This window comes from Castor canadensis, chromosome 7, assembly GCF_047511655.1.
Source record: "Castor canadensis chromosome 7, mCasCan1.hap1v2, whole genome shotgun sequence".
In the NCBI taxonomy this organism is placed as follows: domain Eukaryota; kingdom Metazoa; phylum Chordata; class Mammalia; order Rodentia; family Castoridae; genus Castor; species Castor canadensis.
Genome location: NC_133392.1, coordinates 114,101,059 through 114,127,500, shown reverse-complemented (window position 1 = coordinate 114,127,500; position 26,442 = coordinate 114,101,059). Strand labels below are relative to the sequence as shown.

Sequence of the window (26,442 nt, the reverse complement as noted above, 5' to 3'; positions counted from 1 at the left end):
ATGCTTTGGGCTGTTGAGGATGATAATGATAACAAATAACATTTTTAATGGCGATTATGTTCTGGGCCTTGTCATAAGCGTTCACATGCATTCTCATATCATGCTTACAACCACTCTATGAATTTGACATTGTTTACCCCATCTTATAAAGAAGGAAATTGAGATAGTAATTTGATCAAGGTCACAAGAACCTCATAAAGCGTTAGCTGAGGCTGCGCTCCAGGCATTCTGCCTTTGAGGCTCATACTATCTATTTCCTTCAAGGTTGTGTCAGTAGCAAGATTCGGCACATGGGTCACAGCTGGCATGCGTCCATAGGCTATTCCACTCCATCTATGTTGAAGTAAATCAGCGTTATCACTAAGCACACCATTTAGTTAAAAAGGTAATTTTTGTAGCCACACTTTTTCAATGAAGGAAACATTGTGGAGACTTATATTCTGACATTAGCTCCTTATCTTGTTGCAGGCAGGCGTAGAAATTAAAATGTCTTCTTATATTTGCACAGAACTTTATAACAGACAAACTGCACTCTACTCTAAATTCTTTCATGATTCTTATAGATGTGCTTTTCCAGACCTTGGGAGATGTTCTTCTGTCAGCAACATTACAAAAACTATCACCTTCTAGTTGAGGAAATCAAGTCTTAGAAAGCTATGTGATTCATCCTTTTCATTAAGATAGTAAGTTGGGGATACAAACTCTGAGTCTAAGTTTCTCAACTTAGTCCTCTGTTCTTTCTAGGTTAGGACTCTGCTGTATTCTGATCTTCTGAAGAAGTGGCTCACTTCTAACTCCATGTCAGAAGGACTTTGCAAGGAATTGCCCTTGGGATAATCTTCCATCCTAATATGACATGGTTAGAGAATGAAACAAAACAATTATTTGGCCAGTGTATTTCCCATTCAAGAAGTACAATGTTCTTTCAAATCTTTGGCGTTGTGGAAAAGTCTGAGCTTCCCTACTTACAAAGAATATGATCTTAGGCAAGAGTTTAAGCCCAGCTGATCCTAAGTTCTCTCATCTGTTAGGTGGACATTGCCACATGAACCTGATGGGTTGTTGTCACTATACATCAGTACATTTGTGGTGTGGATAGTGCCTAGAAACCTGTCAGGCTCAGGGTGGGAGCTACATCAGTGGCTCTTCTCTCCTTCCTTCTATCCAGTACATACTTTTCTTCCCACTTCCAGGTCTCTACAACTATCTTATAACATAGCAACTAATAACAGTGGAAACAAGTCTTTATCACTAATGCACAATTCATCTGGGAGAAAGTAATTCCTCCTTAAATCAGGACTCATCAACAGGCCTCACAACCCAGCTCAGTCCTGCCATGAGCTTGTAGGAACAGATGGAAAATGGGCTGGGCAGATGGAAAAACTCCATTTTCCAACAGGAATTATTTACTTGTGAAGTTGGAACCACTTGTAATGAATATTTTGAATTAGGAGGATGAAGTATGGTAGGATTCAAAACAGGGCCATGAAATTAACTAGTGCACTGCGACTACCAGTGTCATTGTGAGGCAGGGAGGGAGGAATAATAACGGCACTTTAAAAAAATGGTCCAAACACATAAATTATTTTCTTGTGTGTGTCAATGGCTCCCTCGAAGCTATTCTACTTATGGCATTATCCCTTCATACCCTTCTAAGAAAGACAGCTCTCATTATGAAGTCCTTTGTCTTTGTGATCTGGTTGTTATAGAACATGGACATTTACAAAATACACAGCTGCCATTATGAGACCTGTTTAGTATGTGGTGCTTTCCATATCTTATATCCAATGCATATGATAATCCTGTGAAGTAGGTGCTTTAGACTTCTTCCCAGATGAAGAAAATGATATCCAATGACATTAAGTGACTCCCCCATCTCACACAAGTAGGATTAAATATGATATTTTCTTGGTTCTGTTCTTGAGTCTCTGACCTGTTCCCCCAAAGGGCCCCTGAGCAATCAAAACACTCGTCTGTCTACATCACACCTCTGTGTCCTCTGTGTGGAGTCTGAGGAAGGTGTATCAGTGGGCCTCAGGGTTTGAGTCTGCGTCTTCTTGCTTTGCCTCCTTCCCTTTCTCCTGGAACATAATGCACTTATGAAATCATAGCTCATAATTCCCAGAATACAGTGAACTCATGTTGTAGGAGCATTGCTCATCTTGCTTGGCCTACCTAGAAAATTCATCCCTGCCACCCAAATAATCCATCCACACCCATTCTGGCCAGTTGATTTTCCTTTGCCAAGAGTTGGCCAGCCTTACTCTAGGAAGCCTTCTATGACAATGGCCACACTTCTATCCCTGGGCTAAGCCATGTGATTCTCCGTTGTAGTGGAACATTCTAGTTTTCATATAGCATTGATGCACCGATGGACTCAACAGCTTCATTGTCCACCTTCACTAACAACTGTGAACTCTGCCTTACTTGGCCCAGCACCAAGCAGAGTGAGTGACTGCTTTTGTTAAATTAATAAATGAATGAATGGATGGATAGATGGAAAAGAGTGACAAATGCTTCCTTCTTAAGCATCTTTGTGGTTTGTCTGCAGTATTTGTGATGGCCTCAGATCAACAAACAACCAAGCTATTGCAGTAATTCCTCATTGGGATCCCAGAAAGGATCAAGGGGAAGCATAGTGTTGGTTGAGTGGCATTCTCAGAGTGAGGAAGTCTGAGCCAGGAGAAGATAGATGGAAGTGAACATTTATTTTCTAGCTTGCTAGGTACCATGGAGAGAAGTTACCAACATACTAATTCTAGAAGTATTGAAAGAAAATCAAAGCTAGTTAGTGATGTTTGAGAAAGAGCATTACCAGAAAATCTGAATATAACTTTAGAAATCCATTCAAACTATTTAACAAATACATTCTAAATTTAAAAGGTGAATTATACAGCCTAAGCTCCTGCTTTCCATCCCCTGATACAAGAGACCCAAGTAGAAGCCTCAGAAGGAATCTGTATTCAGGCCATTACTGTTCTTTCATTCCACTGCAGGGTAGGGGTTATCACAGGCCTTGGAGCTGGTAGGATATCTGTTTATGTCATGGCTATTCTACTCTTTTGCTGAGCCACATCCCTCCATTCAGGAAACAGATCTAATTCTCACCTCTATGGGCTAACATTAGCATTAGGTGTAATCACAGAATCTGGCCCATAATATGTGCTCAATATTGAGAGTACCCTTCCCTTTTCCTTAGGTTCAGTGAACCCCGGCTTGAAATAGCAGGAAACAAATCCCCAAATCTAAATGCTGTGTAGAACCAAAGTTCCTTGCACCCTGATTGTCTGACTCTTGGAATGGGCAGACCTGCTCCTGAAAGCTGAATAACAAAGCAGGATGCAGTAGGACTGCCAAGCCTAGCAAGGAGTGAGCACCAAGAAGTGTGCAGAAGTGCAGAACTCAGCTCTGTCTCTAACTCCTCCTCAATTTTTAGCAAAGTCACAAAACTTCTGTTAGCCTCAGCATCCTCATTTGCAAATGGTCACCATTCTTTTTATGTTCCATCCTACTTATGGCCATTTGTAGATGTTCTGAGGACAGAGGGCACACTTGAAAACATGTTCTAGATAATGCATAGGCTATTAAAGTTGACATGGTTAGAAATCAGTCCCTCCAAGAGATTTGCGGATTAGGGACCCCCAATTGTTCCTTCTAAAGGCATAGTGTAGGATCTCACGCTTTGAAAACTCCCACTGTGCACTGAACTTTCTTCTGGGTTTGGGTGAAATATGGCAGGATCCTAGTTTGAAAGGGCATTCTGGATGTTAAGTCAACTGGAGAAGCTGTTGATATGTTTACAAGAGTGACAATGGTTGCAAAAGAGGAGAGAAAACAAATCCAGTCTAGAGTCTATGGGTAGTGATATCTTCTCTCCCTCTTTCTGACTGGGTTAAGGTTGCCGAAACCTGGCAACCTCTCATATTCTTAGTTGTATTATGATATTCATAATATCTAATACTTTGAAGATGCCACTATCTTTTCCCTCATAGCAGTTTTTCATCCATCTTGAGTACTCCTGAAGATCAGGAGCTACCAACCTTAAAATGTAGTCACTTTCATTGATGATCAGTTCTGATTTTTAGTATGTCTTTTGTAAATTGAATCAAAATCCCTCTCTCTATAACTTCTGATATTCCTCTCCCATTTCTGGATCCCTGAAGTGCAGAATAGCTTTCCTACCTGCCTTTCTGTTCTTTCAAAGGCATGCTTTGTCAAGGCTGGTAAAAAGTAAAGTAGTCCTGATGGGAGCAGTTAAGATGGCTTAATTGGAATGGGATGTTTCTTCAGAGGTTTACATAGGGAAAGTTGAAAGTAGAGGGTAGAGATCAGGGTTTGGGTTATGGAAAGTTTTGCATAGTAAGGGACATATAATTTAGAATTTGCAGAATAAATAGGAATCCAATAATTAAAAATAAGAAAAAGATATTGCAAGAAGAGAAAATTATATGTGCAAAGGCACAAAACCACAAAATACATAATGTGCCTTGAACATTGAAACTCATCAAAGAGAAAGGAATATAGCCTATGGTGTTTCCCAGATCTACTTGAACATTACTGCTCCATGAAACACACTCTGAGAAATACCTGTGAGTATCTGAAAATAGGTACTGTAGCATAGTTTTGACTCTTAAGAACATGGTAGAAGGACTGAGAAACAGAGAAAGGCCAGCTGCTTCTTAAAATATCTCTCCAAGAAGTTACATATATTACTTCAATTTGCTGGTATGAACTAGTGAAAAAGCCATGTCTAGGTGCAAGGAGGACTGGGAAATTATCTACACAATTTGATAGAAAACTAATTTTCTCTGCTAATTTTGCTGAAGAACTAAAGACTCCATGACTGAGTTAAGAGAAACCCAGAAGAGTATGGATATGCAATTTTAAACTACAGAGTTTACAGGGTTCTTGAAGGAGGATTACGCCCCTTTTCTCTTACTTACCAACATGTGTCCATACATTTAACTGAGTTTTTCCATGTAGCAATCTTGCATTCTTAATGGTTTGTATTTTGTTTATGTTCAAAGGTTTGTTTTTGTTAATGTATATGTTACTTCTACTCTGATTCACGTTGTAATTACTTGGGTCCTAGTGTACTAGGATGAAGAAAACATAGAAAAACTACATGATATCCTTTACAGCTACTTTAAGAGTAACATGTTATTTGTACCAACTTTACTGCTAAAAGTATGTGATTGAGTTCAATGGGGCAGGGTTGGCAGTTCTCTTCAGTCACTGGCTAACTTTGGCATCAATGAAATGGGAAAGTGCCATATCCTAGGGAGAGGAAGCAAACTTTGAATAATAGTTATTTTGAAAAGTAATGTAATATTGTATATAGGGGAATCTAGAATTCTCATATTTTGGAGATAGGGCACTAGAAAGTCCTGTTGAATTGTCCATCTATTTCAGGTAAGTCTCACTATCAGTTGTTTGCAGTAATTCGTCATGAAAGAGATTTATATTTTTAGTCTTGTGAAGGTATGAAGTCAAATCCTGGAAAACTGTCAGGTAGAAAAGACATAAATATGGCTTGTATATGCTCTTCCATTTCTTGGAAAGATCATCTCCTTTCACTTACCTGACAAAGTCCAACCAATATCCCACCTAAGCACAAGTACCTTCTCCCCCAGGAAACTCCCATAGTCTCCCAGGGTAAATCTAAGAAGACACTTGTCATAGCCATACAATTATTTATCTGTTTGCTGCCATCAATTGGACTGTGTGCCTGTCCAAAAGATCTGTTGGAATCTAAGCCTATGGTACCTGAGAATGTAACCTTATTTAGAATTAGAATCTTTAACAGAGGTGATCAAGTTAACATGAAGTTCTCATGTTGGACCCTAATTCAAATGACAGTGTTCTTAGAAAGACGGGAAATTTGGATACAGAGATACAAGGAAAATAAATGTGAAGATGGAAGCAGAGGCCAAGATCATGACCCAGCAAACCACATGAAACTAGGGAAATGATGTGGTGCAGATTCTCCCTTGTACCTCCTCAGAAGGAACTAGCCCTGACAACACCTTGATTTTGAGACAATTGTTTAAATTACCCAGTGTGTAGTAACTGGTTACAGAAGCCCTAGCAAACTAATACATTAGCTTATATATGTGTCCCCTTAAACTTCCCTCCCCTTTTTACTCCTCCTCCTCTTTTTAAAATTATCCTTCATGCCCAGAAAGGCCAGACACAGAGGTTAGTACAGTCACTGTTGTAGTCATCAACAAACTTTACACTCTGTTTGGCCACAGGGAGGGTGGATGCTGATTTTAGTAGAACAAATTAGATTTGTCCAAGAGAACAAGAATGCAAGTAGTGAGATCCTCATCCCTGAAGGAGTCCAAGCACAGGGAAGCTGAAGGAAACTGCTTTTTCTCGGGTGGTTTCTATGGGAAACTGCTCTGCTGGTTGTAATCTTCCAGGGGCTGGCCCATCAACCAGTTTTTGTGGAATTCTGTTGAGGCAGAACCGGGACCATATCTCCCTCATGTAAGTGTAGAAGATTGTGTGTGTGTTTTGAGCAAGGGCTTGTTACCAAATGCCAATTGCTCTTTACCAGAGAAGTCTCACTCGGCCTTTGTCAGAGCTCAATCTGCTTGTGAATTTGTCTGGAATCCATTCCCAGCAGCGCCATCTGTTCATGATTGTCCTACCATCTGACCATTTACCCTTTGTCAACTCCTCTCCTATGGGCATCCCCACTGCTAGTTGGAGTCCACCCATTGTCCAACCTGGAAAAACTGAGTCTGAAGAGAGACAGGACAGGAGTGAGGGGAGGAGGGAAGCCCTCCCATGTTGTGGCATTCAATTCCGAGATGTATCTGGGGAGGCCCCAAGCCTTCACATAGAACCTGGGGAGAGAGCAGGTGGCCAACCCAGAGCCATATTGTGCCCCAGGCAGCCTGATGGATTCTCAGATAATATTGATGCCTTTTGTTTGGAAACTTTTGTGGAGACTTCCCACTTCCCAACAAACCACACTAAATGCTGGGCCTCCCCCAAGCCACTTTGCCTTTTGCACAGTCCGTAGCCAACTGTGCAGGCAGATGAGGGCCCCTCAATGCTAATGAGGGGAACGGCTGGCATTCCTGAGGCACCCAGGCTCTAGGAACCCCGCCTTTGTTGCTAAGGAGCCTTGGAACTGTAGCTGAAAGGCTCTTACAAGAGGGAGAGAGAAGAGAGGGATAGAAGAAAGGAGTGCATTTGTTTTCAGAGCTTCACAGTTCTCTGGCCAGCTCCAACGCTGTCCAATTTCTGATCCCAATTAGAATATCAAACCCCCTTGTTATTGTTTCTCTTAATGATCTTGGGAAATTCCTCTGAAGAGTCAGCAAGCACTTAGCAAACTCTTTGGACTGTGCCATCCCTTCCGTTGTGCTTCTGGTTGTATGAACATATCACACCAAGGCGGCCTCAAAACATTCTTTATTCCAGCCCCCAAGAGATGGTGGAGATAGAACATGAAGAGGGCAGAAAGCAGCTGAATTTTCAAAATGTTTGTAGGGGGCTCCATCCAACAGGCATTTTTTGGGTGTTCACTTGAAAAATCTGGGCTTTGTGCTGGAGACAAAAATGAGGAAGATTTTGATCCTGGCTTGGATTTACCACCAGACTTGCTGGAGAGACAGACCATACACATTGAAGAGAATTCTGCAGGTTGTTTGCTTTAATTTTGACTTGCCTGTTGTTAGAATTGGAGTTATACACAACTGGGTTCTAATTGTGACTCAGTCACTCACTAGCTATTAGTTTATATGCAAATACATATATTACCTTAAGCCTTGTAACAACCTAGTTTGTTTACTAAGAGGAACAAGTGCAAGTGGGAAACTGACGAATGGGAAAGTAGAAGACAATCTCTGCTCTCCATGACCACTAGCTCTGAGCCATCTGTTCATTTGGAGGATGTCTGTATCTGGAAAACACACTTAGTAATTTAACCATCGAATGGGGTAAAGTGAAATACTGTATAAGGATAAAATACACTAGTTTCCCCTTGGCAGCAATGTACCAGGTATAGTGCTAGGCAATTGCATGCATTGTCTCATTTAATACGAATGGTGCTCCCTGGGGAGGTAGTGAATTACTCAGTGACACATAGGTGGGAGAGTCTGCCCACTGGAGAGATCCTGCTTCTGTCATTTTTCTGTGCTCTCTCCATCTTTAAAGCCTGAGGATCTTAGAGAGCTGGGCATACACAGTTGACTCTAAGCAAGCCCCACTGCGCAAGATACCCATTTAGGAAAGTTCTGTAGGAGGAGGCTGGTCAAGACCACAAATACCAGGCTTTATTATCTAGCATTTATTAGAAGCTCACTATGATACAGCCACAGGTTAAGACAAAATGCCACTTATCTGAGAAAATAACAACATAGCACAAAGTCCTAGCAGAGAGATCACAATGGTATTCTGAAGCATAATGACTTCATAGTATGTTCCTATTTGTGACCATTGGTTTGCTTCATAGCCTGGCCTCACTTAACCTCTACTGTCACATCACCACCTTAATAGCTAAGCTTTCCCCCATGACTTAAGTTAAGTATTGTTCCTTTAATGTTTACTCAGAGAAATGAGTATTTACTTCATCAATATGCAAGTCTTGCAAATGAAAACACACTGACTAAAATTCTCTTCTTGATCAAACTTTGATCATTCTACTATTCGCAGGTGATATCTGATCATCCTGACCTCCTTCAAATGGCTTTAGTCAAAATTCCCCCCCTCCCCACACACCTCTGATGCTTCTTGTTAGTGATTTTTCCATCCACCCACCTTCCTGCCTGGCTGATATTTGGATACACATTCCCATCTTTCCCAGTTGTATTTGGAATCGAGCCTAGTATCTCCCCTATTGCATGACTTCCCAAGAAGGATAAGAAAATGGGCACTCTGTCTTAGGAGGCCCTTTTATGAACAACTCAAGGATTTTAAGAACTAAAGCATTTATTTTAGTGGATTCAAATAGTTTTGTTCTTGAAGGTTTGTTTGTGAGATTTCGTGAGACACCAACCCTACTTTATATAAAATGGACAAAATAAGATGCTCAGAAGGCTCCTGTTTGGTTCTCCACTTGACCTGACATATTCATACTGTGGTTCATACCAGTTTGAAGAACAGTATCAGTTCCTCAGCATTAGTGATGCTAATGGAGACTTAATCTCTGAGGCCTCAGGCTGGGCTTCCTTCAAAGAGCCCAGGGCTACCTGTGTGCCTGTGATTTGTTTATAAACCTGTGCTGTGTGGGAGGGGCAGAGCTGGGGAGGACAATGAGGACAGGAGAACTATGGGAATTTTTGTAAAGTTTCACTTGATTTTCCTGCCCTGAGAGAGAGAGCAGATCATGTTATTTATTCTCAGAGTTCTTTATCCCATGAGTCTTTCCTCAAAACTTCTCTCTAGGAGTCTGGGACATAACTCTGGAGACAGTGTCACAAAACAGTGCCTAGTTGTGCTGGGGAAGAAACTGGGCTTCTTCAGAAATTCTCAGTTGGAATTATTCTTCTGCTTCATATTTAGATAATGTTAATAATTTCATTAATACTCAATTTCTTATAATGTGGAAACCTTTCCTAGAATAGTGATTAGAGTAAGTGCTTACTTAAACACACAAAAATGATGCATTTGGATCTACTATGTACCAGACACTTTTGGGAGCTGACATCTAGCATTTTTTTTGTTTTGTTTTTACTACATGGAATCATGGGGATTGCAAGATAGTTTATTAGTAGTAGAGAAAGAAATATCAAACATAATTATATTAATAATAAACTTTACTATAATAGAAGAGCACTTTAAGTAATTGGGTTTTTGCAATATCAGAAAAGAAAATCAGTTTTTCTCTGATCATTTTGAACTGCTCATGAGCAAGCATCATAGCCATAAACCAATCCAAATTAAAATTATCTAGAGTGGCTGCATTGGCCTCCACCACTATGCTCAGGCTGAGAAGCAACACAGGTCTGGGTAAAAAGGGAGATAACAGTGACATCTGTTCTCACAATATTGGCTTGTTATCAGAGCTCCTTTAAGTATCGCAGGGTGGCTCCAAGAGCACATTTTCTCTCAAATAGAATCTTCTCAAGGCCTGATCGATTTTCTGAGGACTGAGGGACAGGTTGTAAATGAGATTGTAGTTGTGAATGAGGCATCTGGTCCATTCCTTCTCCAGAACCCCTGTGATTGGATTGGGTAGATGTTTTAAAAAGAAAGGGGAAAACAGAGAAAAATGTATATTAATGTGAATGATTTCTAGGTGGATACTAGTCATGAATATCTGGAAACTTTGAGCATCTTAAAATCACTACATGTAAAAAATATTTACAGTCCTGGATATGCATCATAGATTTCAGGAGGAATTTGAGAATAACTGTGGGAGAGAGAGAAAGGAGTGTCAAATAAAGTCCACAGCTAAGTTCTAAAGTAATTTGAGCTTGTTCTTTGTAGTCATACACAATTTTTAAAGCCAAATTTTGAAAGAGGTGGGGTACTCATTAAAAGGTTTCCTAAACATTCTGGTTTCTGTTTATCTGATCAAAGTGTCCAAAAGTGTTCCCAAACATGTACAGTTTAAACAGCTCACTTCAAATGCATTTCTGAACATGGATTCACTGTGACTCTCTTCTGTTTGCAGTGTGATCACAGGTAATTGTCTAACTTTTCGAGGCTCAGAATGTGCAACTGTGTAATAGAATAAGGGATGCATATCATCCCAGGGTGCACTCCTGATACCCATATGTTGATTTGCCAGTGCCAATGAAGTATGCTTTCCATATTAAGGTTAGGTAGGTTCGATAGTTAATGGGAGGAGTTTAAGTGTAGATCACTCTCTCAGTAAAGATCACTAAGTCATTCATAAGCCTGAATTGTGAGCCTAGAGGTGTCAGATACAACACTTAGGAACAAAGAAGATTTAGAGAAGTGATCTGTGGCTTATGGAAGCTCCCTGGACCATTGGGAAGCTACCTCATGCAGAAAATTAACTAGAATGCAACAGTAATAATAACAGTGACTGATATTTATGTATAAAATTTACTATGTCCCAAGCATTGCTCCCAACACTTTATCATATTAATTCATTTAATCTTCATAACAGCCCACTTCACAAGGGAGAAACTGAGGTCCAGAGTTTCTAAGCCATTTGCCCAAAGTTGCTCACCATACACTAGATTATGGAACGAGAGGGAAGATTGCTCTAAATGTAGGTCATTTTGTTTCTGAAATATGTTCTTTGAATTGTGACAATGTAACTCCTATCTTATTCCATTCTATGCCACTCCATTCAGTTCCATTCTGTTCTGTTCCATTCTATTCATTACAGTTACTATCTTGTTATTCTGATTCATTTCTTGTCTCTTTCTCTAGTAAGATTCCATCCTTTCCTCCAAATAAACTCCAGTATTTGCAAAGGATAAATGCAGCTTTGAAATTCTCTGCATTGGGTTGCTGCTCCCAAGTGTGCTCCCTCTAGACATTTGTCTATTCCCTGTCTCTGAAAATGTAAGTCATGGGTTTTGTAGTAAGTTTCTAACTGTAAGACCTTGGGTGAAATTCCTTCAACTTTTTGAGCCTAAGTTTCCTCAACTTTTAGAATAGGAATAATTGTTTTGTGAAAATCAATAAAATGATAACTGCTTAGTACAGTGTCCAAGACTAGTAAGAATTAATGTCAATTACTATAAGATATAATATTTATATCAATATTATATAGAGTACATAAAATATACTTTGATAGGAAAAATTGTTACCTTGTATTTTAATTAAAAATGAAAAGTAATGTTAAAATTTTCATCTAGGAAACATGGTGATAGTTTCTATCTTCAAAGCTTTGCCATTAGTAGAGGTTCTTAGTGTCAAACAAAAGTCTACTCATTGGAATTTGTATTTATCCAATTTACTTATGCCATGAAAGGATAGACCAGAACAGCTGAATAAAATACCACTCACAATCCATCTTAGTGTTGAAAAGCCTATCCACTTCCAGCTACAATCAAAATGAAAGAATTAATAGAAAGAATCACATTAACATCCACTTCATTTTATAATTTACAAGGAGCTTTCAAATATTTCATCTCATTTGATCCTTTTTTGACTCTGGGAGGTATGTTTTATTATTATCAGTCCTAATTTATAGATGAAACTCAGAGTATTTAAATGAATAGCATTCAGAGCTCCAAATTGGTGGAGTCTGGACTTGACTCTAAATCTTCTGATAAAAAATAAATGAAACCTCATGCTGTTTCTAGTATGTCATGAGATCTGGCTATAGTGGGAGTTCAAATAGAGCTGAATTTGAGTTATGACTCCACTTCCTACTGGCTACTATATTATTTCTTTGAGCTTGAGTTCCTCCTCTGTAAATAAAGGGTACTAATCCCTTCAGCAAGTGTTGATGTGAGAATTCAGTGATGAAGTGCATGTGAAGTATGAGCCCACAAAGAGAGTGTACTTTAAGGAATTCTGCCTCCTTGAACTTTAAAATCCTTTCTTTCTAGCCTTTGGTTCGCTGGGCAAATTCCAAGTGCACCATTTTCTCAGGCATTTATCCCAACCACCCTTCTTTCTTTAGCAAACATGACCAGTTAGTTATTCTTAGTCATTCCTTATTCTTTCTCCTCCAGGCTATTTTCTTGACAACCCCCATTAGAGAATGACTTCGGTAGGTTCCCAGAAACACTGATTTGATGATGGATGGTCTGCTCTCATCCTGGATGAAGAACACCCTGGCCTACATATTTCCTTGCACATAATAAAGAACAGTGATTCATCTGTGGGCAAAGTAGGTGTCATCTGCTCCCATCTAAAAGGGGGGCCTTCGTGGTCTGCAAAATACTGTGGCTAATAAACTAACCACATGACCTCAGTTAATCCTCTTTCCTCATTAAAGACAGTTGTAGATGTTTCCAGATTTGGCTGACATATTCCTTGGCTACTGAGGAACTAACGAATTTCATAGAAACAGAAAAAACAGGCATAAATAGTGAAGAGGCCATGAGAAAGGCATTTCAAATCTGTTGGAATCTGCCTCCAAAGTCAACAAAACTCCATTTTTCCTCGGAACTGTTTTGTTCCTATGAGAAAGGTTCCAATCTTAGGAGAGTCTCTTAGCAACTAAGTTTATGATTTTATGATCCATGATCCATCATGATGACATGGCATTTGTTTCTTTAGAAATATGTTTTCTGTCTACTTAGTTTTTTGTTTTTCTTTTAAATTGTTTTGTTTTTGTTTGTAATCCCATCTCTCTTAATCTTGTCTGAATGCCTAGACTTAGGGTTACTTTGGTGACTTTTTAATCCCCCTTCTTCTAGAATCTTCTCTAAGTACTCCATCTCAGCTTTCATTATGTCCTTCTCTGGGTGACCTTTTAGGTATCCTGGGTAGAGGAGGATGTGCCATCCTCGTTCTTAGGATTCACAGTAAGGTCTCAATTTTACTATATAATATAACCTGAGCCTTCAAGACTGTTTTGCTCACTGTGTGCCCCATTATGCTCACTCCTGACACTAAGCTTTGTAGAAGAATAGCTTGTCCAACTCCCCAGATTCTTTCTTGCTTCATGTCTCAGATCCAGCTCTGTCTCCCAGAGCCCTCTCTGGTGCCCCAGCTCTATTAAATGGTGAGCTTCCTTTCATTTGCCTTTTGACTCTAAAATTTTTTGATTGACATATAAAAATTGTACATATTTTGAGGTTCATGTGGTATTTTAATAAATGTGTATATTATATAATTTATTAAGGTAAACAAACCTATTTCTTCAAACATTTATCATTTCTTTGTAGCAAAAACATTCAGAATCCTTCTAACTTTTTTGAAATATATAGTACATATTATTATTACATAGTTATCCCACTATGTAATTTCACACTAAAATTTTTTCCTCCTATCTAACTGTAACTTAGTACCTACTGTTTTTCTTTTAGACCATGCCTCATACTTTCTTGTTTTCTTCTTGTTCTGGCCTCTAACACAATGCTGAGCTCAAAACTGATGTTTTATAAGTAGTTTTCTAATTTGGCTAGATGTATCTCACATTTAAATTTTCAGGTTTTTTTCTTTCTTTGTTATAATTATTAAAAATCTTTGAGAATTATGTGGTAATTATTCTTCATGTAGTCTAGAATTAAATTGCTTTGAAAACCCAAAACAAAGTAAAAGCAAAAGGAAAACAAAGAGAATAACAAAAATTCACAAAGCAAATGAAGACTTGTTATTATCATATGGTTGCTTCTGAAGAATACTAATATGCAGATCAACTCTTCTGAAAGCACAGTGTGCAATTAAGTACGACCATTTACATCTACTGTCTTGCCTACTCTAAGGGTTTTTGGCCTAATTCTAGATGTTAATATCTCTTGTTTGTACAGTGTAATAATTTCCTTTCTTTTACTTTCCCCTTCATTCTGTACACACACATCAAGGATCTTTCTGAAACGTACTTTCATCAAACCATTCCTCTGCTTAGGAACTCCCAGTGGTAATCACTGAATTAACTCATAATTTGCAATTCCCTGTTCTGGCATTTAAATCCTTCAATTTGTGCCCCCCCCTTTCTATATTTCTATTTTTATCATTTAGTACTCATCTTTATAGTCCCTTATATTCTAAGCTAACTGAACTCCTTACAATGTGCTTCAGCCATAGCATTCTGCTTGGCCAATCTTGTACCTCTGCCAGAAGAAGCTCTCTAATTCACTTGTTTCCAAACTGCACTTAATCTTTAATGATCAATTTAGTATTAACAGAACCTTCTCTGATCCCAAGAAGGGATTCTCCTTTCTCTGAATGCTCACACAGCCCACTCTAATGGCACTTAGCACCTTCCCTCTTAGATTTATTTATGCACATACGTTTATTCATTGACTCCCTTTCAAAAACACCTGTTGAACAGAACTTTGCAGGTGCCAGGGATAAAAAAGAAATAGAGTCCATTGGTGAGATAGCAATAAGCCTGCAAATAAAAATATACAGCACATCAAATATGATAATGGATGTTTAAGAACACTGAGAGGCCAGTTGAAGGCTGATCTAGATCTGTCTGTAGACTCTCAGAGGAGTGCTTGAATTCCAACATGAAAAATATTCAGGCATTAATTAGCCAGGTGAACAAGAGAGAGTGGTGGCAGTGAATGAAGGTAGAGGAGAAGGAGACATCTCAGACTGAAGGCTTAGGATTAGGAAAGGCACAGACACATGGGAAAGCAAGGCATGTTTGAGAAAAAACAAGTGACTCATAATGACTGGGTGGGAGCTGTCTAGGAGAAGACACTGGTCAGGTGGACAGAAACTAGATTTTGCTTTGCTAAAGAGTCTGGAGTTCATCCTGAAAGCAGTAGGAAGCTCCTGAAATATATTAATTTAGGAAATTACAAGAGTGGATCCTGAGTTATATTTTGGTAGAGTAGAGGAAGGATCAGTGATGGGAAGAGATTTCAGCAACCTAACAGGGGATTCTTGTCTGAGTCATCTTTGTATTTCCTGATTGTGCTGAGCACATGGTTTATATACAAATTGTATTATTTGCCTAAGAAATGAAAGAACAAAAGTGTTCATATTTAGACAAGAACACAAACAGGCATAATGGGTTTGAAATTCATACTTCACCTGTGTTATTGGGATCACACAGGTAGAGGGCATTTTCCAGCTTTCTGAACCTGTGTATCCACATCGCATATTCTTCATGCTTGTTCTTTATGGCTGGGCTCATGAAAGGTTAGGAGACTGGCCTGATCTTCAAAGAACTCAGATGATCTGGTGGGGCTGAAGCCTCAGCAGGAGGGTTTTCTGGCTGCTGTTCCTCTTCTGGAGTATTCTACCAAAATAACATAAGCATCTTACTGGCAGCATATTCACCACCCAGAGCTTCTCCAGACTCTTGGCCAAAGATGAGGCCACACAACTAAGAAGATTTATTGCAAGGTCTGGCGTTGGGAAGCAAGGATAAGTTTCAAATCCTCAGTACTATAGGACCATATCTGCCAAGTTTTTGTTGGATGCAAACATGTTAAGATTTTTAAAGAGAAGGGTGAAATCATTACTTTTATACAATTTTCATTTCTGACTTGCATAAAGCAAAGTATTTTGTAAGTACCTGAGACTTTTCCTGATGTCCTACTCTGCTTGTACTAATGGGATCTACAGGAGATGGGCTTTTTACAAAAGTTATACCTTTTCTGTAGGAAAACTTCTGGACCATAAATGTGATAAAAGAGTAATGAAAACCATGGTGATAATATCTTAGGCTTGCGGTTCCATTTTGAAGTATGCTTAAGCATGTCTATTCTGCCTGGAATGTTCATTTAACAAAGGAAGTCACGGTCCAGAAAGTGCAAGTGATTTACTAAGATTGAATAGATACTAGGGTAGACCCAGACTATATATACTCAAGGCACAGAGGTGATGCCTAAGTAGTTCATGTAGGTATCCTAACCTGAAACCTACTGCAAAATAAAAGTGTTTTTAAGATAAAATAGACAAATTATCCCAGCCGTGCCATGTAAGACATCTTGCCACTTTCCTGGTCTGCCCTGCTCTGCATTTCCAGGTAATACTCCACCTAGAGGTCCACAGGGTGGTAGGGAAAACAGCTGTATTCTATTGCATAATTCATGATGGGGCCTCTAATGCCAAAGGGGCAGATAAACTTAATGGTCAGGAATTCTAGAGCTATTTGTGTGAGAGAAAGGCAGAGAGGGAGAAACAGAGATCATCCTGTGTGAGACACTGAAAATCTAGCAGGTTTTCTACCTGTGCATAAGAAATGAGAACAAGTTGGTCAGAGAGCAAGAGAGCCAGTGAGAGAACAAGAGAGCCAGTGAGAGAGAGAGAGAGAGAGAGAGAGAGAGAGAGAGAGAGAGAGAGACAGACAGACAGAGAGAGAGATTGAGAATTCAAAAATATGAAGCTGGCAGCTGAGAGAAAAGATAGGAAGTCTTGGTGGTGTCTGAGTACCTGATTTTAGTTCATTGCTGCATTTCTGTCTGTAGTTAACATAGTAAGCTTCTCTATCCTTCCAGTTAATTAAGTAAGTAGACTTGGTTCTGTTCACTGCAACCTAAATATTCCTAATTTATCATAAAATTATACTCTGGCTTTTGTATATAATCTGCACTGAACTCACTTTCAATTGTCTGAATTTTTTTCAATTTTGTTCCTTTGTTCCAAACTTCTCAGATATAAGCTGGGAAAATCCCATATTCCTAAAGAATAGTAATTGTAGTGCCAGGTGCAGTGGCTCACATCTGTAATTCCACTTAATCAGGAGACAGATCACTGAAGCCATCTGAACAAAAAGTTAGTGACACTCCATCTCAACCCATAAGCTAGGCAGTAGTGTTACATGCCTGTGGTTTCAGTTACTTGAGAGGCAGAATTGTAGGTAGGAGAATTGTAGTCTGTGGCCAGCCCAGGCAAGACACAGAACCCTATCTGAAAAAATAACTAGAGAACAAAGGGTTGGAGGTATGGCTCAAATGGGAGAGCACTTGCCCAGCAAATAAAGAACAGTAACTGGAAAAAGAAACCAAGTTCGGAATTGATTAACAAAAAATGTGGTTTAAGCTGCTACAGGGAAATGTGAAAAATTCTTAGTTGGAAATAATAGAATGCTACACAAAATTGTACCCTTGTGAATGGCAAGCAACTGGTACATTTTCAGGGATTATGATAAGAGAATTCTGCACTGATAAAATTAATGTTGGGAAAAGCAAAACTTTTCATATTAGTGATTCTTATAATTTCTTGGTGATTTGAGCCAGTTTAGAACTCTGATGAAAGCTTTAGATACCCTGCCCAGGTTAACACCCATTTGCATGCAGTTTTGACCATGGATCTGAGAAGCTGATTCTAAATAGCTTTGTATTTCTTCAGATGGTTCAGCACTCTGTGTGACCACTAGAGACAGGGGAAAGCAGAGATTCCTATGGATCTAAATAAGGATCCAATAAATAACTGACATGCCCTATGTTGTTTTATTACCACTGTCAGGAGAAGTCCATATTCCTTGGTTGGCACAAAAGAACTTTTATGTTCTTCTTGCTTGTTTCTCCAGCCTATCTCTTCTCAGTCCTACATATACATCTTTTTCTCCAGCCACATAATACCAAGAAAAAGTGAGGGTGTTTTATGCCTTTATTGTTTTATAATGCTATTCCTTCTATTATAAAAGCCATCCTTACCACACCTATGCCTTGAATGGTTGGGTTCATACTCATTCTTTAAGACCCATCCCATATTCTAATGCTAGTGATACTTCCCTGAAAGTCCCAGCTGGGCAAGAAGCAATTCTTTGTAGCCCTTTTGCCCATCAAGGCACTCATCAATGGATATGCTATTTGTCTGAGTATCTCCTTCAACAGAGATCTAGAGGTTTGGCATATGAGAGGTACTGGTGTATCTATCCTCAACATCTACTTAGTGGCAGGCATATAGTAGGTTCTTAAGACATGCTTGATGAATGCATAAGTGAATGAATGAATGATTTTTCTCTGGGACAATAGAAAATTTGCTTTTTCAACCCTCTGCTTCAATTCTCCTTTAAAAAAAAGTGGGACAATGAATGCCTTTTATACAGGAATGTGAGAAGAATCAATTATTGCTGAGAGGCAATAAAATCTTCAAACAAGTGGCAAAATAAAAGAGCAAAATATATTTTTTATAATCTTATTCACAACAGACTTAACACTCAAGGAGAAAAGCATTTGCTGTTGTTTCTTGCATAGCAAGAAGCTTGCCAAAATGGATACTGTTTTCTAAACTATTTCAACGTGTGAAGTGTATGAAGAGGCCTCCCGTCATTTAAGATAAATTATGTTCTAATCCGGGCATTTAAAAAACAACAATAGAAAAACTCAGGCTGTTTTTCAATTCTACAACATCCCCTGGCTAAATGCTGGAAATATCAAAATGGATTTTAAAATTTCTGGCCAGATTTTTCTTTCTTTCTTTTTTTTTTTCAAATCATATTTTAAAATGTGATGGCTGGGGAAAAGGTCACTCTCAGTTTCTGGAAGCTGGACTTAAGATGTTAAAATAGGTCTCATGACCACCCTTTATTCTGATGACACTGGGTGGATTGGTCACAAGCTTTGAAAGGACACATGTATACATGCTACACAAGAACAATTTCTTGGGACATGTGGCAGGCCCATCACTAAGTGATGGTTTCTGCCACCTAGGGTAGGAGCTACTCCATATGTCAGGATTTCTTCTGCCTCTCTTCTCTACCCAACACAAGTCTTAAAGACAGTCTGATATGAAGGGTTTAGGTAGAAATTAAAAACCCACAGGGGAGACCCCACCTAGCAACAGAGAAGAGAAAGCTAAAGACCCCACGCTCTTTATGCCCAGGTGCATACCATATGTTCAGTTTTGCTTTGAGAAATTGCAGAGATCCCATCTTCCCTATGAGAAGGGCTTTCTTTTCATTCTTTCCTAAACAACAAGAAAAAAAATGGAAAGATTTAATTTTGTCTTTTGTCTCTTCATGTAGCACACACATATATGCAAGGCAATGAAAATATTGAGACTCTACTGTGCGGTGATAGGGATATTGTGTTAGGTGATAGGAACACATTGATGAATAAAAGACCTGGTTCCCACCCTTGTGGATCTCAGACCAGTCAGACCACAGAAGGAGATATTAAGTAATTTCTCAAAATGATTATTTAACTATAAGCTACCATAAATGCTACAATAGATAAACATGAGGGAATAGGAAAGCATTTAAACTTATTTGGATTAGGTGCAGGGGTGGTGGGGGGTCAGGAAAAGCTTCTATCAGAAAGTGATACAAACTGATGTCCTGAGGGATGAGTAGGAGTCAGCCAAGCAAAGGGCATGGAGGTGGTGGTGGTGTCCATGGAGCAGTGAGTTCCAGATCAGTAGAGGCCACAGAACCAGAAAGGCTTGTGTAACTTAGGAAGTACAAAGGGCCTCTTCCTGTGACCTTACCTCTAAAAGCACTTCCCTAACTCTTTCTGCCAGGTGAATACCTGAGAATCAGGCACAGCCTTTCCTCCTCTGCTTCTTTAACTAGCCAGAGGTCTGTATGGGAAGAGGTGTGACCAGTACCCCCCAATCCAGGGCATTCTATTGTCCAGGCACTATGCTGAAGCCTTTATGGATAAACCAGAATTCCTTCAGGTTCAGAAAAAATACCTTCTATTGCAGTCCTCAGAGGTCTGTGTATATCATTCATTCATCACTCAGCTCTTTCAGCTGATTTGGTGACTTATTTATGTGCAAATCCCTTTTATTGTCTACACTGTTCAAATTTCTTGGGGCTTCAGCTTCAATATTCAGTGTATAATTCAACTATGTCATTAAAAATATGTATTATTTCTGAATTGGGTCTCACAATTTCAGACAAAAAATGATCCAATCAATAAGCTTTAACATAGTGGTTGATAATATAGGATCTAAGGCCCATATCTTTGGGTTTCAGGCCTGGCTACATTCCTTATTAGCTGTATGTTGTTGGGCAAATTACTCAACCTTTCTGTGCCTCAATTTCTTGTGTAAAATGAGGATAATGAACCTACAGGTTACTGTTAGGATTAAATGGACTAGAAAGTGTAAAACAAGTACCTGGACCATAGCAAATGCTCAATAATAGTGCTGCCTTGGTAAGGGTGTTTTCATAAATAAATTTCCATATCAGATTTGAAAGCCTTTTTGTTAGACTTTTAGCATTGTACCTATGCATTGTTATGAACCTTCTTCTTGAATTTCTTGATGGAGAAGTCAATGTAATTTCATAGTTCTTCTCCAATACCTAGCATTAGAATTAGTACTCAATGCGTGCTCCTTGAAAAAGTGAATAGCCATGGACCCTTATTTGTAGTTTGGAACATGAACTAACATGTTTCTTCAAGTCCTTTTCTAATCCTTGGAGAGGAGAATTTTTCTCTGCATTTCTTTACCCTCCCATATCTAACCCAGATGTATAGAGAAAACCTTAATAGATACTAATCATGATGGCAGTCAGTAAGGGGATCACCTTCCAGACCATATGTGATCTGTTGAAAATTTGTCAAGGGAGCTCATCATCACCTAGAATCACTGTCCCTTGCTCATTTCATCCAATATGTGAAAGAAAAGGTTTCTATTTATTACTGAGGGAAAAAGGTTCAAAGTACTCTGAATTGTAGGGGCAGACAGTTAAAGGGATTCTAGAAGTTGTACATGGAATAAAGGCAAGAATATCAACTTCGATGTGAGACAGACCTGCTCACCAACCTTGATTCTTACCAACTGTAAGCTTTCATATCAATTCTTCCATTTGTGAAATTACAGCAATTTTCAGTAGTATTGTTAGATAAAAATCACCTCTATAAAGTACTTAACATAGAGAAGATGCTCAATGCAAGGTATTATTGTTGTGTTATTATATAACTTTAAGGAAAGCTTGTTACCCCAGAGAAGAAGACCTAATATTAATTACCATATGCCAGGGATGTTTCTGGGCACCAATCAAAGCATTATCCTTTTTAGAATAGTATTTAGAATAGTATTTAGGACCTAGACATGCACTTTCCTGTCCATGTTCTTCTCTACTTTATGTACTTTTCAAATTTCTAGTAGGAGAAAATATATACTAGTTTACTTGATTTCTTTTAAGCTTCTACTTCTCCTGTCTAATAGATAATAGCATATATAAAGGTAATGGTTTGCATATGTAAACATCGTTTGAAAGATTTTAGGTTCTTTTTTTTCCTTCTTCTTTCTAACACAGAAGGAAGGATAAATAATAACCATCTGTCTAGTCTGCCAGTTGAAGATTTGTACTGGAGGAAATAAACCAAGCTGGCTTTAGAGATTTCCAGGTGTGAGAAGGACCAGGTTTTACAGGACTTCCAGTGGATTCTGAGAGTTATATAGCTAAGTCTTCTGTCTGCCCCCACTAATGACATGAAATCAGTGGTCTCTGGTGCTGGCTGCTTTTTGGATCCACCCAGGGAACTTTAAAAACAACTGCTGCTCAGGCATCACAGCAGATCAGTTACATCGCAATCTTAGGCATGGAGAATCCAGATAGTACTTTTAAAAACATTCCCCAGGTGACTCTAAAATGAAATCCGAGTAGAAGACAGCTGGTTGAAATAGAGGATTTTGGCCTCATCAACCCTTCTAAATGAAGCTTTTGTGAGATGGAAACTAATATATGTTAGATATAAGTGGCAGATGTTTCCCACACAATCTAAAGAATAACATCATGGGGTGAAAATTATCCCCATTTGACAGATGAAGACAATGGAAAATTCGTTGCCTGTTTAGGACAACAGAGGTAGGTATAGGTTTATGTTTCTAACTCATTCATTCCTTCAGAACACGTTTGGTAAGTGCTTACTAGATGCTAGCCATTGTCCTAGGCACAGTGAACCAGCACAGTGAACAAGACAGACTCTTTCTTCTCATGGAGTGTGCATTCTAGAGGTGAGAGCTGACAAACAGACATGTAACATAGTGCCAGGTCCTGGTAAGCTCTCTAGACACAGTTAGGGCCAATTATAGGGGTGGAAATTACTAGGGTTGCTAACTTAGACAGGAATTCACTCACAGCCTATGAAAAGAAGTGACAGTTAAACAGAACCCCAAGCAGAGGAGAAATAAGGGTGCAAGCTATGAAGTTATCTAGGGAAAGAGCATTTGAGAAAATAGTTACAATGAAGGCAAAATGCTGTGAGGCAGGAGTGCCTCACAATAGCTGAGGAGAGAGTAACTGAGGCAGAAGGAAAAGGAATAGTACACAGATTAAGTGTTGATACAGCTTAAAGGTCTCCTGGTCATGCCAAGGGAGTAATGTTTTTTGTTTGTTTCTTCACTTGCTTCCTAGCACTCATTGCTTCTGTGGTAATTCTCCCCTTCACCATCTCATCTCATGATTGCTATTTTGCTTTGTAGGGACCACTGCTTGTCCATTCCAATACACTGTATTGGGATGATTGACCTCCAATTTCAGCTCCAAGCTTGGTCTGACACGTAAGAGTGCTCTGAAGATGTGATGCCATAGCCACCTTAGCTATTTTGCTATTATAGAAGGAGTATCTACAGCAGTCAGGTTAGTACCATGTAAAGCCTGAAGATGATGCCAACACTAGGTAAAGCAGAACAGAGAGCCAGAAAGAAAGCACATCCTTGATTATGACATTTGAATGCCTAGATCGGACCATGCCTGCAGCACTTGCTGTGCTGGACTTTTCAGCTACATAAACCAAAATTTATTTATCTAAGCCAATTGAGTTAGCTTTTCTGTCCCTTCAATATAAGTAGTTCTTGCAAGTAATGAGTATGGATGGATTTTTTTCCTTATAAAAGGAAGACCAACTCTACCATTTTTTTGTGTTTTCTATAGTGATATGTGTTTAAGAAATATTTGAGGTGATCAATGAACACTTGATTCTTCTCTTCATTCCCTCCCAGTTTTCCTCCACCATCAGCCATGCTGGTGTTCTGCCTTTGGATTATTGCTTCTCTTTTTTTCTTCCTCTCACTCGCACTTTCCATAATGAGAAGAATCAAATTTGGAGTCATACTTTATTTTGTGAAATATTACTTTATACCTTAGACCACACCACGTTTGAAGGGGCCTTTTTGTAATGGACTTTATAGGAGTTCATAGCATTTCTTGGATTTGTGGCTTAAAGTCTTTCATCACTTTTGGAAATTACCTCTATGTGAGTTCAGTAACATTTATGTTGGATATTGTCACCATTTCTTATGTATCTCTTATATACTTTTTTGTTGTTGTTGTATTGTATCCTTATTTCCCATTTATGTTTCAATCTTGATATTTCCTGTTGAACTATATTCCAGTTCACTAACTCTCTTATTAGCTATATCCAATCTTCTGGTAAACCCATCTATTAGGTTTTTAAATTTAGTTGTTGTATTTTTAGTCTATATATTCCATTTGATTCCTTTTATAGGTTTGTATTCTTTTTTAAAATTTGCTATGTTGTTATTCATTTTCTTGAATGTTTTAACTATAGTTATTTCAAAATCCATGCCCTGTTTGCATCATTCCTGGTAATTTTTCATAGAAGCTGGATATTTCATATAAAAATGTAGAGATTTTGTATGACATTGTCCATTGTCTTCTTCAACAGAGAGCTTTTTTCCTCCTACTGGTTGGTAGTTTATTTTGACTTCCACATAACAGCCTTCACAGAAATATTCTTTTGTATTTTATCTAGTCTGCTAGTTTTGGTCTTGCCAAGAGGTTTGGTCAGTTGCAATTTAGTCTAGTCTGGTCATTAGTGCAAGTCATAGATATTAAGTATTTGTGTGAAAACCATATATACATTGAAGAACAAATTCAGAGGATGTTTATGATTGTAAATGAGATAAAATTCACTATGAAAGGCAGTCTATATAAGATAAATAACTTTAATCAAGTTATTATAGCTTAGTGATTAAGAACACTTAATCATCATAGATTCAGGGCTATAGAAGTAGGAAGAGATCAAGACATTAAATTTCTCAGTGAACAGTTGGCTATCACACAATGTCACAACTGCAGTACAACCTCAGTAACCCTGTGCTCTGGAGAGTGATGTATTGACTAAAAACATTAGTGTTTTGTTTGTCAGACTCAAGTCTCGCCATATAAGATCAATAGGACAGATTATCATTTCCTTCCTTCCTTCTTTCTTTTCTCTCTTTTCCCCATCTTATAAATGAGAAAAATAAGTCAGAGTGAAGCAAAATAAGTGATCCAATGTAAGGGAGTTATTTATTTGTAAAAGTGAGACTTCATCCAGGTACTGGTGGCTCAAATCTGTAATCCTAGCTACTCAGCAGAAATCAGGAGGATCAAAGTTTGAGGCCAGCTTGGGCAAGAAGTAAGACCCTATTTCAAAAATACCCAACATACAAAAGGGCTGACAGGGTGGCTTAAATGGTAGAGTGTGTGCAAATCAAGTGTGAGACCCTGAATTCAAACCCCAGTACCACAAAAAGAACAAAAAAATGAGACTTCAACCTTTATTTTACAGATTTTTCTATTATGTCCTATATGGGCTGAATTGTGTTTCACTGACATTCATTAATTTATTGAACTCCTAATGCCCAGTACTTTGGAATGTGGTGTGTTTGGAGATAGGGCCTTTAAAGAAGTGATTATTAAAATGAGGTTGTTAGGGTACTTCCCAATCCACTCTGACTGGTATCTTTATGAGAAAATTTGGACTCAGAGAAATATCAGGGATGTACACACACAGAGGAAAGACAATGTGAGGACACAGCAAGTATCTTTCCAGCATTGAGAGTTAGTGCTACAATTTTTTTTTATCATTCTCAACACTAGCCATGTATGACTCCTCAGAGATTAGATGAATATCCACATGATGCCCTGCACTGGTCTCAGCACGGCTCCATGGTGCTCTGTGAGACCGAAGTACAGACACCTTCCAAACCATGTGGCACTCTGAGAACCAGCGTGTGGCATTTCCTCCAAAATCCTTTCTCTAGCTACTTGGCCATTTCTTCCAAATCCTAGACCTATGCCCAGATTCTGATGTAGCATGCCTCTATTTAGTACGCGATCATCAACCCTAAGGATGGCTGCTGCTTCCTGGAGTTACTAAGGTCTGCATCTCCTCATTGCAGTAGATTGAATCATTTCTCCCCTTCCCCCACCCCCCAACTGCCAAGTAATATATTCAAGTCCTATTCATTAGTAATTATGAATCTGCCCCTTACTTGGAAACAGTCTTTACAGATGTAATCAAGATGAAAACATTCTAGATTAGTGTGAGCTCAGAATCCAGTGACTAGTATCTTCATAAGAGAAAGAAGAGGGATATTTGGATACAGAGATACAGAGGAAACACCAAAGGAGGCTATGAGAAGACTTGGCAGAAAATGGAGTTAGACAGTATTAAGCCAAAGAGCCCTGGGGCTACTTGAAACTGGAGGAGGTGAGAAGAGACTCTTTTCTAGAGCCTTCAGATGGAACATGGCCCAAATGACACTTTGATTTACTTCTAGCTTCTGAAACTGTGAAAGAAGAAATTTCTGCTGTTTTAAGTCATCAGGATTGTAGTAAATTGTTACAGTAGTCTTGGAAAATGAATACATTCACCATTCCCTTTTTACTTTTTCATTCTTCTGATTCTTGTATATCCAATCCCCTGTAGTGAATTCCAAGTTTGAAATACCTAGTAAGGTTTCTATTTTTCCACAAGGATATAGACTGATGTAGCCATCCTCCAACATGCATGCATGTTCCCATGCTCGCACACACACATGTACTTGCTTGATACCTTGTATTTTGATTCAAAGTGGTTTTGGGATGTAGTAAATAGAGAAACTACAACTGCAGATTAATATCAATGAAAAATTTTCACCTGTCATATTTAAAACTTATTAATTGCTAAATATTTTTGCCTAAGCCCTCTTTATGATTTCATTTAATAATATTTCTTGGAAATTTTCCTGTAC

General features: G+C 38.7%; 1 protein-coding gene across 1 annotated transcript in view; it reads right to left on the bottom strand.

The window, feature by feature from the left end:
- Positions 1-7,275: 7,275 nt before the first annotated feature.
- C7H1orf87 (chromosome 7 C1orf87 homolog) overlaps positions 7,276-26,442 on the bottom strand; it is an 89,680-nt gene continuing 70,513 nt past the window's right edge. Inside the window, 4 exon segments of the mRNA XM_074079599.1 lie at positions 7,276-10,042; positions 10,045-10,176; positions 15,604-15,811; positions 19,328-19,431. Coding sequence (XP_073935700.1) covers positions 10,017-10,042; positions 10,045-10,176; positions 15,604-15,811; positions 19,328-19,431 — 470 coding nt within the window. The 3' untranslated portion in view covers positions 7,276-10,016.